The following is a 14,188-nucleotide window of genomic DNA, read 5'->3' as shown; positions in this document are numbered from 1 at the left end:
ATTGAACCGCGTGATGCAGGTGAGACGGCCAGAGGCATTCCACTTGTTTTCCTATCTTATCACTTCTTGATCACATAAATCCTCTCTCTCTCTCTCTCTTTACTTAACGGGTCAATATAACCACAGAAAATATATCTTAGGCCACTGAGATTATTGGAATTGTAACTGATAAAAAAAAATGCTGAATATATTACAAATGGTGCTTGGTACACTGAAAATTTAAAGTACCGAAGAACTTGTTAAAACTTTATCCCCTCTTGCTAGAATGATTTTCTTTTATATAATATCTCATAGATCGTCGATCAACAACCTTATCGTTTACGGGAAGTAATCCCCATATTGTGTGCTGATATCTTATTCCTCAGTTTTTTTTGTTTTATATGTATCTAAAGGTTTTGTGTTTTTTTTTTCATAAAAAAAGGAATGAATATACAAGAAATAATAATAATAAACAAGTTGAATGCCTCTGACCGTCTCACCTGCATCACGCGATTCAACATAGCAGCAGTGCTGACTTTGAAAAGTACTATAACTCGCACAAGATGTTAAGTGATGCTTGGCTACTCTTATTTCCACGTTTTATGAACTAGACCAATACACTTACAGAGATAGGATGGTAATTCAACAAATACCCCCAATGTGGCCAAAATTCATTGACCTCACATGACCTTTGACCTTGATCATGTGACCTGAAACTTGCACAGGATATTCAGTGATACTTTATTACTCTTATGTCCAAGTTTCAAAAGTCAGATCCATAAACTTGCAAAGTTATGATGGTAATTCAACAGATACCCCCATTATGGCCAAAGTTCATTGACCTTTGACCTTGGTCATGTGACCTGAAATGCACACAGGATGTTCAGTGATACTTGATTACTCTTATGTCCAAGTTTTATGAACTAGACCAACATACTTTCAAAGTTATGATGGTAATTCAACAAAAAAAAAAACAATTCGGCCAAAGTTCATTGACCCTAAATGACCTTTGACCTTGACCATGTGACCTGAAACTTGCCCAGGATGTTCAGTGATACTTGATTACTATTTTGTCCAAGTTTCATGAATCAGATCCAAAACCTTTTTAAGTTTTGATTGTAATTCATCAGATACCCCCAAATCGGCCAAAGTTCATTGACTCTAAATGACCTTTGACCTTGGTCATGTCACGTAAAACTCATGCAGGATATTTGGTAATACATGATTAACCTTATGTCCAAGTTTAATGAACTAGGTCTATATATTTCTTAAGTTATGATGATATTTCAAAATCTTAACCTCAGGTTAAGATTTTGATGTTGATTCCCCCAACATGGTCTAAGTTCATTGACCCTAAATGACCTTTGACCTTGGTCATGTCACGTGAAACTCTAATAGGATGTTAAGTAATACTTGATTAACCTCATGGCCAAGTTTCATGAACTAGGTCTATATACTTTCTAAGTTATGATGTCATTTCAAAAACTTAACCTTAGGTTAAGATTTGATGTTGACGCCGCCGCCGCCGTCGCCGTCGGAAAAGCAGCGCCTATAGTCTCACTCTGCTATGCAGGTGAGACAAAAAGAAGTAATACAAATAATACTAAATAAAATTGTTACCCTACTTCTCATACAGTGGGTGGCAAAAATAGTCAATCATGACTTATTGCCAAATAAAAACATGGAATGCAATGGTTATCCCCTCTTGTTAGAATGTTTTTCCTTTATATAATATATCATAGATCGTCAATCAACAACTTTATCGTTTTCGGGAAGTAATCCCCTATTGTTTACTGATATCTTATTTCCTAGTTTTTTCATATGTATTTTCATGTTTTGTTATTTAGTTTTTTTTCAAAGAAAAAAGGAAGGAATATACAAGAAATTATTTTTTTAAAGACAAGTCCACCCCAACAAAAACTTGATATGAATAAAAAGAAAAAAAATCAACAAGCATAACACTGAAAATTTCATCAAAATCGGATGTAAAATAAGAAAGTTATGGCATTTTAATGTTTCGCTTCATTTCGCAAAACAGTTATATGCACATCTCGGTCGGTATGCAAATGAGGAACTGATGACATCACTCACTCACTATTTCTTTTGTATTTTGTTAAATGAAATATGAAATATTTTTATTTTCTCGTCATTGTCATGTGAAATGAAGTTTCATTCCTCCCTGCAACACGTGGAAATTTATTATTTTAACATTTTGTGCTTTAGGCAAGGTGGTCCTAATCGTCAAATTCGTAAAAATTGAAATAATGTATAATTCAAACAATGAAAACCAAAAGAAAGAGTGAGTGAGTGACATCATCGACTCTTTCATTTGGATGTAGCTGGCTCGTTCATATAACTATTTTGTTAAAAATAAACAAAACTTTGAAATGTCATAACTTTCTTATTTTACATCCGATTTTGATGAAATTTTCAGCATTGTGCTTGTCTGATTTTCCTCTATTGATTCAAATCAACATTTTTTCTGAGGTGGACTTGACCTTTAATGGTTGCAGGGTCTTTGTTTTGTTGTTGTTGTTGTGTTTCTAATGACTTTTATAACTGGGTCTGACAGAAAGACTAAGCTACATTTCCATGTTATTCAACATAAACAGGATCGTGGGTCTTTGTTTTTTTTTTTAATTATTCTAATTTTTGAAATAAATGGGTCTGGAAAAAAGACTTTGGACTTATATTATAATTTTTTTAATTAACCCTGTCAGGAAAAAAGATTTCGCATTTATGTGCCATATAAACACATTACTATAAAGTTTCAGCTTTTAGTTACCGGGTCTGGAGCAGACTTTGCTTGATTTTCAATTTACCATTAGCGTCTGGAGAAAAGAATAAGCTCGATTCTCATTTTTATTCCACTGGAATATCATTAATGTATCTCATTTGGGACTAAAATTATAATTTTTGAAATAACCGGGTCTGGAAAAAGACTTTGGATTTATATCATGATTTTTTTTTAAACACCCGGGTCTGGAAAAAAGATTGTGGATTCATATCATGATTTTTGAAACAACAGGGTCTGGAAAAAGACTTTGGACTTGCATTATTATTTTTTAAACAACCGGGTCTGGAATAAAGACTTTGGACTTATATAATCATTTTTGAAACAATCGGGTCTGGAATAAAGACTTTTGGCTCATATGATTATTTTTTTAACAACCGGGTCTGGAATAAAGACTTTGGACTTATATTATTATTTTTTAAACAACCGGGTCTGGAATAAAGACTTTGAACTTATATTATTATTTTCTAAACAACCGGGTCTGGAATAAAGACTTTGGACTTATATTATTATTTTCTAAGCAACCGGGTCTGGAATAAAGACTTTGGATTTATATTATAATTTTTGAAACAACAGGGTCTGGAAAAAGACTTTGGATTTATATCATAATTTTTGAAACAACCGGGTCTGGAATAAAGACTTTGGGCTCATATTATTATTTTTGAAACAACCGGGTCTGGAATAAAGACTTTGGGCTCATATTATTATTTTCGAAACAACAGGGTCTGGAAAAAGACTTTGGATTTATATTATAATTTTTGAAACAACCGGGTCTGGAATAAAGACTTTTGGCTCATATTATTATTTTTGAAACAACCGGGTCTGGAATAAAGACTTTGGGCTCATATTATTATTTTCGAAACAACCGGGTCTGGAATAAAGACTTTGGATTTATATTATAATTTTTGAAACAACCGGGTCTGGAATAAAGACTTTGGGCTCATATTATTATTTTTGAAACAACCGGGTCTGGAATAAAGACTTTGGATTTTTATTATAATTTGTTAATTAACCGGGTCGGGAAATGAGACTTTGCACGTTTGTGCTAAATGAACGCATTACTATACGATTTTAGCTTAGAACGGATTTGCCCAAAATCCCTTCAAATTTATTACATTTGTGGGTAAAGTCATTATTACATTTGTGGGCGATCAAAATTTATTACATTTGTGGGTAAAGTGCATTATTACATTTGTGGGTGAAATTATTACATTTGTGGGTAAAGTGTTATTACATTTGTGGGCGTTATTACATTTGTGGGTAAAGTGTTATTACATTTGTGGGCGTTATTACATTTGTGGGCGATTATTACATTTGTGGGTGTAACAGACCCCAGTTATGATATTATCGACATCAACATAAAAACATGTAAATATCTTTATATCCATGATAGTGACAGTTGGCGCACTGTGGATAAGTCATAGAGACTGATACAATGTGCCCCCCCCAAAAAAAAAAGTCAAAGAAACTGAGGACGATCGTTGTTATTTTCATAGATGATATTGTCAAGCATAGATCCGCCTCTTGAATCTGATGCAACTTATGTTGAAAGTAATAATTCACGCATTGTTGGGTAAAACCAATCTGAATTAGAACGAAAGGGTAACATTTCTACAAATTAAATGTTTTGCCTTCTAGTATGACACCTCAAATCAGGCCAAATGAGGGAGGAATATAAAATGATTTGTGTATTTTTTGTCAATGCAAGCACTACTTTAAAAAAGTAGTATTTTGACATTCAGATATAATTTTCATTGATGTGGGTGTTATAAAGGGAAGAAAAAAAATTTATGGAAATCTCATTTATTATTCAGCCATGGTTCATGAGAGAATTCCGGTCATACCAATTGTGTACCCTCTTTCGAATTGAGAATTTCTAATACGTGAGGTTATCATTTTATTTAGAGCGAATGTGTAAGAAGAAGAAGAGAGAGGGGGGCAGAAAATGAGAGGGTTATTATGGAGAGGTTGTGATAGGTGAAGAGAGGGGAGAAAGATGGATGGAGAACGATCTACGAAAGAGATACGAAAGCTGAGAAAAAAAATATATGGGGCGGGTGTAGGAAATTGAATTTTAAAGATGTGCATAATCAGTACATATCACAAAGAAGAATTGGTTTACAAATTAATTAAAATTTCGCAATTTCAATGAATGTATTGAAAAGAATCTAAAAACACATCTTATGCGTTAACGCCCGCTTGTCAGCATGGTCTTTCAATGTTCTTTATTTTTTGCTTTGTTTCATTGTAAATTATTTATGTATAAAATGCGCTTTGTACCTTTCCAAGAAAAGGCGCTATGGAAATATTATTATTATTATTATCATAAAGACAGCAACAACAGAACAGCAACCATCAAATTAGTTAATACACATTCTCACAAAATGCGTTTTTAATTTTATTTCATTTCATCATGAAAAGCAAGTGTACAAAAAAGTATTACACAGAACAATTTGCAATGTTAAAAATTACACACAAATATTTGTCGTAAATGTTAGGCACAAGTCGAGGACCATGGTCTAATATTCCAGCACCATATTTCACAAAACAGACTGATAATAGGGTTCGATTGAAGCAGTTATCTCGATTTACTAAATCATGATTGTACCGATTTACAAACTTTGTAGTTGAATTAGTAATATCATGCAGAAATAGCAGCATTAACAATAATACTGAAATGATATCAGAAAAGGAAAAAGACCACTTCTTGTTCGCCTCCTTTAAAAGGAGCTGGTAATAAGTACAGCCAAATTACTACTTAAATAAAAAAAATTGTTAGATAAAATTAAATGATGAAGTATAAAAAAAATCAATAATTTTGAATAAACGGACAATAAACATCCAGTTTATTATTTGATTTCTAAAAATAACACCACCTTTATACAAATATAATCTACGCTAGCCTTCCATCAGCAATCTAATTGTTATTTTGTATGCTCTAAAAAGTATTTTACATAATCAACCTCTATACGATATACTATAAATTAGTGATTTAATCAATCATTAACAAACAGATAAATAACAGCAGTTGAAGTTTGCTATAAAGTTCAGGTAATTACAGGGAATTGAACCCACCTGTTCTGTTTTAGTCAGGAGTGTGAATAAGTAATATGCTTCAGCCTAATTCAAATAAAAGTATTTGATTTTATAATGTAAGTCTGATTATACTATGATTAGATTATTTCACGTGATAAAAATAATCAACTCCCGTCATAGTCATTATACTAGTTTTGCATAATGATATGAACCCAAATCGTTTGATTAAAAGTAGCTCACATTAATCGCGCCATAAGCAGATAATTGTCAGAATTTGAATGATGCATGATTATACAGAAAAAGTAGCAAAAAATTAAGTGAAAGTAAAAATGTTGAAATCAGTTTTCATATTAAGATTCGGAGGGAGATGCAAACACAATCTCTAATTTGAACTGTATTACAATTCATAACATATTTCTTCTAGATATGCCATAAAAATTTACGCCTTTTGAGTTATCAACGCTCCCATGGCCGAGAACAAGGGCCGAAACCCAAAGACCCCGATCGATACAAGTGGCTCTAGCCTGATTTGATCAAAAGCTACAAACTGTGCAATTTATCTTGTTTAATTTCTGCTACACCTGGGGCCCGTTACATAAAACTTTTGCCATAAAAAACCATCTGGCAAACAAAATTATGCCATTGAAAATTACACATTAAAAAACTCTGGCAAAAAAATTGAGTTTTTTATGGCAAAAGTTGTATTTAACGGACCCCTACAGCACAGTACGGGGATAAATTAGAGTTTTATAAAATAAAACTAAACATGACCGTTTTGAAAGAAACAAATTGAAAAATAAAATATATTGTAAAATTATAAACAAGTTTTAAGAAAGGGCAGAAATAAATACGTCATAATAATTATCTAGTGTGGATTGACACTCTGATTACATATTTCTCTTATGAAATGATCACTACAAATTCTAAAAATCACAGACCGTATACAATAACAATAATATTATATTCACATATAGAGTGACGTACTGATGTGATAATTGGCATGCTTCAAGCCAACATGAATTAAACCGTTAATAGAATTTATATTAATCTAAACACAAATTACACAATTAGTTCAATTCAAATATTTTGATTATGAATTAAGAATTATTTTGCCTCAATTCATTGCCCTTACAATGCTTGGTTTACTACGGATTATACACATTCAACACAGAATACCCATCCAAATATTTGATTTGATATCAACATAAAACAGACTTGTAATCATTATGTTATTATTTATCTATTTATTTGACCTGCATAGTTTTATGAGCGAAATATAATCAAATTAATACGATCCACCAAGGATACTTTACTTCGTTGTTGACGTAAAAAAATTGAAATCAAAACATCGCCCACTGGAATGACGAAAAAAATGTAATAAAAGAAATGATATACATGTACGTATGCTCGGTCCGAATTGAAATTAGAGACGAACATGCACCAATTTCTATTTCAATCTTCAATTATCTTCGCATTTTGACGTGTTTTCGAAAGCTCCCAATATCATGAACATACTGTATATATCGCCCATGTAACCTGACCGATTGCATTATGGTTAGACATTTGGTAAGAAATACGTAACATTTCAGTTTTATTACATGTAATACAGACCATTTCGAGAAAAAGAAACACATTTCTAGTAAGACGTCGATTATCATTTTCGATTCATATTACCGACAACAAAAAAGTAATGTTTTGCATAGATATCGGGATAGGTGATACCCCGTCCGTCTTCAGTACAAGAGTTGAAAATATTCATATATTCACAAAATACAATATAAATATAAAAACGAGCACCATTTTCAGTTAGATTCAGTTCATGAATGTTAGTAATCAGTTCCACCATGTAGGACCACATCAACAGTCACCAAGTTGATAGAACTGTAATCGGTACGATCACAAGAGACCGAAGAGATGTATCTCGAGACCACCAGACTTTCAATTATAAAACTTCCCATTTTGTTCAACCGTAGGGGGCGCATCTATAAGCAGTCCTTCGACTTTGTCGGTAACCAACTTGATATATAATCCTGTATGAAAACAAGAAGATTGATCGAAAGAGATGAAATGAAACTGATAACATGGATATAACATGATGTTTTAACTGTTCGCTCATTTCAAATTTCTGTAATTCTACTTGCATTGATTTTACCCAGGATACTCTATCCATCAAAACCTATATCATAATTTTCTCGTAGTCTGTACTTGATTTGTAATTTTTAATTAAAATTTGATGGATTTGGTGTTCTTAAAGGCTTGTATGGTGGTTCATTGTAGATTCTTTAGATTTACGACGCAACCTCAAAGATGTATTCATCTAGCAAAAAAAGTTATGTTCATGTCCAACTTCAAGGCAACTGAAAATTTGTTCTAGAATTATGGAAGAGAATTATCTCTTCTATATGGGGTAATCCAAAATGACTACTGGGCTAATGCTGATAGAATCAAGAACCTAAAGATGCATGATAGAATGGAATGGGAATGGAAACAACGGATGTAATTGAGAATCATTCTCATACTACAGTCCTTTTCCAGGACTAATCATACGGCGAACCGTATTGCATTATTTATTTTTGTATATAAAGTCTGTAGAGCTAACCTTGATGATTCACATGTTCGTAATCCATTTGCTCCACATCTAACTCTGTATTTCTGTATAGCTGGTTTGATGTATGTTAGAGTATACATCTCAACATAAGACTGTAATGGACACCATTGTCTCCTGTCAAAATAAAAAAAGATAAAAATAGTTTAATGTTTTTACCTTTATCATGGTTAAGTTGTGTGTTTTTTAAAAGTTTTTTTTTATAGTATAACATAGATTTTTCTTGAAGAGTTTGGAGTCTATAAGTGGTGGACATTCGTCTCTTTGATAATGAAATAAGGTTGGTCTTACTTTTTAATTTCTCCGTTCAGCGTGGCCCTTGGCCTAGAGAGCAATACAACACTATCATCTATGGAAACCCGACAACACCATCATCTACGTAGGTCTAGAATGCCCAACGATGAATACGTCCACTCGTCATGTTTTGGCCAATAATAATACTTTTCTATAGTCAGTAAATGCTCCTTCTAGACCGAGAATAATGACATACATCAGTAGCTTGCCTTGGTAGTGAAGGTTTATTGGATTAATCACAATGTTTTTGTGAGAGAGGGCTTTAAGTTCCGTCATAACTACCATCCATGTTTGGTCATAATAGGCATGATAGGTAAGTCTCAGTGAAATTCAATACTCTTTCGTTTGCGATACAATGATAGATAGGAGGAAAGATGTTCAAATGCAAATCAAACGTATGTCCCAGAATGAAGAGCAAGAACTTTAAGTTTGCTTGCATTTAATTGCGCAACTCGACTTTGTTACGATTTTTGGACTTACCTCCATTTGCAATTGAACGTTCTTATAGCTCTCTATTCTTAACGATAGAAAGAGTCACAGATAGGCCCTACCGGGGACTTCCCCGTCCCTACTGTGAGAAAGTGCAAATACATGTAATATTTATGTTTTAATGAGGTAACTCTTTGCATACCTGTTTGTTGATGTTGATGATGACACCACATGACGTCCATAAGATGAACATTTGTTACGACCAATACATTGTGAATAGCCTGGACAACCGTCTGGGCATTTCGCTAGAAAATATAGTAAATCAGATAAATTCATTAATCAATATTGATATGGTATTATCATTATCTGCACTCACAGAATTCTACTTTTAAAAAGATTTTCAGTCCTGTATGCATGGTATGTATACGCATTCAGCTATTCCTTCATATTCAAGGCCTATTCATAAGCATGCGACTGCATATGAAACCAAGAGCCCAAGCCTAACTAGTGTATATCCCTAAACCTGAAGGGTATTACTGAATGGGTTTACTATAATAATTCGAGACTGATATATCAGTTCTTGCGAGATTTGATTCTCACTTATCGCCAGGCCAAACTGGATTTCCATAAAGTTTTAAAATAGGCGCATGGTGAAAGTAAAATAAGGCTGAAAAAGTTTGGAAAAAGAGACTGTGCATATTGAGGCGAGAAAAGTTGAGGCAAACGAATAATACAAGTTTCTGTGATTATATAATACTTACATTGTTGACATAAAGCACCAGTATACCCTCTTGGACATGTACATGTATCAGGGCCGGAACATCTCCCGCCATTTAAACATGATCGTCTGCAATAAGCTGAAAGATAAGTATAAACATTACTCTGCAATGAATGAATTGGATTATATTTGATAAAATACATGCATTCATATAAAACATTTATAATGTATTTTTGTTTATGTTTGTGTGCCTCCATCAAGCGGTAATATGATTTTAGGAAAGGCATGCCATGTAAATGAACCGTAATTTAGTATAAAAAATCAAGTCAAGTAAAGGAGAGAATATGTGTCGATATAGAAAAAGATGGACCTCCGCTCTCCGGAAAATTTATTCCAGATATTTTCAGAGAGTGTAGTCAAGTTTAAATCGCTTTCAAATTGATGTGTTGTTAGAAAGCAGTATAATTTCCATTACTTTAAAACGATTTTCAAAAAGATTTTTTTTTTTTCAAATCAAGATATGCTCACCGATCTGACACTGGATTCCTCTGTAACCTGTTTGACATTTACAGAATCCTGCTCGTAAACAAACACCACCGTTCTCACACGGCGGACTACATTCAGCTGAAAAAAGTAATAAAAGAAAATCGATGACATTTCATTTTTTATACAAATTAAACGATGATATGCAATATTCTTAAAACATTAAAAAAAACTTTATCAGCTTGTTTTGGTCTTCATAAAGCCATCGTTTTCGAGCAGCATTAATGGCATAAAAAAACGAAGAATACTCTTCAAATTATTATCTGGCTCATCATAATATGTGCCTCCGGACTGTTTTACAATATCTTTCACACAATAAACCGTATTGAGTTGAATTAAACTGAGTATATTGATCGAGTGTTCGTTTCTTATTTTGCTCAAGTTCATTTTCGATAGTGTTTGTAGGCCTATTTGTTTTAAGTGATGATATCTACATATGCTGTACTTTGAGGAGCTATTCCGTTAGTTTGAGGAAATAATATAATATACGCATATCGCAAAGTTCCTTCTGATTTACATCAAAATAGGCTGGTCATCATTGTTGAAACATACAAAGTATGACCTTGTATGTTTTAATCAGCCCAAGATCACTTAAACATGTCAATTGAAATATGTACTTCTCATTCAACAAGTATAGTGAAAAACTTCCAAACTTATTTTTGACATTAAAAAATGGAAATAAAAAATAGATGAAATTAATTTAAATGAATTATTTGAGACACTGTGATTGTTATATCCGGAATATAGATCCTAACAGTCCATAAAAGTATCAAGTAAAACTATCCTTCGGGCTAACTGTGTCGGCCTTTGCTATTATAAGACTTACGTTTACTGCAGTCTGGTCCGGAGTACCCAGTGCGACAGTGACATCGATCTGGTGCGATGCACTCACCACCATTCTTACATCCATCCTCACAAATAGCTGTATAGATTGAAATATAACAAAGAAAAGTTGACAGATAGTTGATTAAAACATATAACCTTTAACAATATGCTTAATTGTTCTCTTTCATTAAAATTAATCTCATAAAGTACTCTACTGTTGTCATTCTGTGTTAAGTTTGTAACCAAATTAATATGAATAGCATTGATCGGAAAATGCATATTTATTAATGTGAAAGAAAAAAAAGAGAAAAATCTGACAGACTAAACAAAAAGAAGGAACGTTTTGTACATGTTCACGTGGCAAAAAAATAATTTAGCAATAATGATTTTACTTCGCATAAAAATACATAATAGCACATTCAGCTTTGAATACACTGTTCATGCTGTTACAATCGAATGTAAAAACAAATCATAAATGCCATGATGGAGTTAAACGTCAAATGTGTGTGCCTTAATGAAAATGACCGATTTGTGATAAGAATACTTATTAGAACAAAATTATGATATGAAAGAGGAGAAAATAAACTAAATGGAGTGATGTTGCAGTCATCAATGAAACATACTTGAGACCGATCTATTTATTACGTTATATTCAATGATAATAGAGTTCATTTGTGTAATTGTGACAAGAAATAGGGGCACTGGAAGGCTCTAATCACACACCCACACCCTCTCACACCCACCCACACACACACACTCACAAGAGGGGCAAGCCACTGTGATTGAAAATTTCGTGTCCCTACAGTGATCCGTGTGCTAAAAGCAACCATGCGCTGCTGAAATAAACAGTAACTTACGTTTACTGCATGCAGGACCGGTATAGCCCTTCGGACAGATACATCTCCCTGGATGAATACATCGACCATTATTCTGACACGGAGGGTTGCAAAGAGCTGTACAGAACAAAAAATTAGGAGAAATTTGTATCATTAGAAATGTAAATACATTGAAAAATATAATAAAGTACCTCTGTACTGCACAAATATCTAGAATATCTTTATAATATATCCAAGGCACATGCGCTGTTATTTATGTTTGAAAGGGAATTTTAAATAATGCCAGATTTCTTTTCGTGTTCATCAAGGCTGAAAAAAAAGACTATGTTCTCATTATTTCCCTCATTTTGTCTGAAATAGGGATTGCTTCACTATAGATTTCCTTGTATTACCTATTTTTTCTCATGTTCTTAAAGGACAGGTCCACCCCAACAAAAACCTGATTTGAATAAAAAGAGAAAAATTCAACAAGCATAACACTGAAAATTTCATCAAAATCGGATGTAAAATAAGAAGGTTATGGCATTTTAAAGTTTCGTTTCATTTCACAAAACAATTATATGCACATCTCGGACGGTATGCAAATGAGGAACTGATGACATCACTCAGTATTTCTTTTGTATTTTATTATATGAAATATAGAATATTTTTATTTTCTCGTCATTGTCATTTGAAATGAAGTTTCCTTGCTCCCTGAACACATGGTATTCCATTATTTTAACATTTTGTGCTTCAGGCAAGGAGGTCCTAATCATCAAATTCGTAAAATTGAAATATTGTATAATTCAAACAATAAAAAACAAAAGAAATAGTGAGTGAGTGACATCATCGACTCTCTCATTTGGATGTAATTGGCTCGTTCACATAACTATTTTGTTAAAAATAAGTAAAACTTTGAAATGTCATAACTTTCTTATTTTACATCCGATTTTGATGATTTTTTTAGCATTGTGCTTGTCTGATTTTTCTCTATTGGTTCAAATCAACATTTTTCTGAGGTGGACTTGACCTTTAATTATCTCCATACTTCTATTACAGCGTTGATTATTTTACTCAATATATGTTTTCAACACTTTTTCGGATAAGTGTTGAAAATGGCACACAAATATGTTCATTCAATTAAAGATATAAAGTTCTTTTCGTCGTGTTCTAACATGTCTTCGTTTTAATATTGTACTTTTCAGCAAAATATTTGTTTAATAAGTATGCTTAATTAAGCATTGCATTCACTTGAAACTTGGTTCGGTGCCGGAGGAATTAACGAGTGTTTTAACTGTCAACTTACGATCACAGAACGGGGGTAAATGACCGTATGGACAGAGACATTTATCCTTTCCAACACATCTTCCACCGTTCTTACATGAATGTTGACAAAGCTCTGATGACAAAAAAATAAATAAACAGACATGCAGCAAAATCATAATAAAATGAATTGAAAACAAATTAGAATAAAACAATGAATTCTATTTCAAAGGTAATGTAAAAAAAAGTAGTATGGGATTGGTAAGTATTCTAGGAACAATAAATGCTGGGCGAAAATCTGTGTATGATATGAAATAGATTTATTTATTTGAAAAATAATAAAGGCGGTTGCATGGTTTTGGTGAAGAAATGGTATGCAAGAGGAAGACAGAGAGAATGTTCACTTAAAAAATGGAGATTATGGACTTTGCTATATATTGATGTGAAGGTGATGAAGATGATAAATATGGTAAAGTATTTGATCAATAATAATTAAGCATCATCTCCACCATAAAATAATGATAATACAGTTTGTCATCGTCGCCATCACTTTCGTTGTAGTAGTGGTTGTGATAGTACAGCAGAGTATATAGAAGCAATTCTATTTTAGCCATGAGTATTATAGATATAACAAATATAGTAATTGTGAGACATTAAAATAATGAGTTAGAAAATGATACCAGATGATGGGGGGGGGGACATTATCTTACCTCTCTCGCACATTCTCCCTTCATACCCAGAAGGACAATGGCATACACCTTCTGGCATGCAGGTTCCTCCATTCAGACATCCACCTACACAGTAGTCTGGATTTATACAAAAAGAAGAATAATTCGTAATTTTATAAACACCAAGCTATAAGTCCATATACTAACTGAACATTGTGC

At 32.9% G+C, this 14,188-nt stretch overlaps 1 protein-coding gene across 1 annotated transcript in view; it reads right to left on the bottom strand.

The window, feature by feature from the left end:
* Positions 1-5,213: 5,213 nt before the first annotated feature.
* LOC121412025 overlaps positions 5,214-14,188 on the bottom strand; it is a 63,780-nt gene continuing 54,805 nt past the window's right edge. Inside the window, exons 9-17 of the mRNA XM_041604937.1 lie at positions 14,012-14,107; positions 13,345-13,437; positions 12,081-12,176; positions 11,225-11,320; positions 10,384-10,479; positions 9,899-9,994; positions 9,340-9,442; positions 8,409-8,531; positions 5,214-7,839 (exon numbers count right to left, since the gene is read on the bottom strand). Of these exons, the coding sequence (XP_041460871.1) occupies positions 7,773-7,839; positions 8,409-8,531; positions 9,340-9,442; positions 9,899-9,994; positions 10,384-10,479; positions 11,225-11,320; positions 12,081-12,176; positions 13,345-13,437; positions 14,012-14,107 (866 nt within the window). The 3' untranslated portion in view covers positions 5,214-7,772. The remainder of the gene's footprint in view (positions 7,840-8,408; positions 8,532-9,339; positions 9,443-9,898; positions 9,995-10,383; positions 10,480-11,224; positions 11,321-12,080; positions 12,177-13,344; positions 13,438-14,011; positions 14,108-14,188) is intronic.

Source organism: Lytechinus variegatus, chromosome 3, assembly GCF_018143015.1.
Source record: "Lytechinus variegatus isolate NC3 chromosome 3, Lvar_3.0, whole genome shotgun sequence".
Classification (NCBI taxonomy): Eukaryota; Metazoa; Echinodermata; class Echinoidea; order Temnopleuroida; family Toxopneustidae; genus Lytechinus; species Lytechinus variegatus.
Note: the sequence above shows the minus strand (reverse complement) of the source record. Positions and strands in the feature narration are given on the sequence as shown.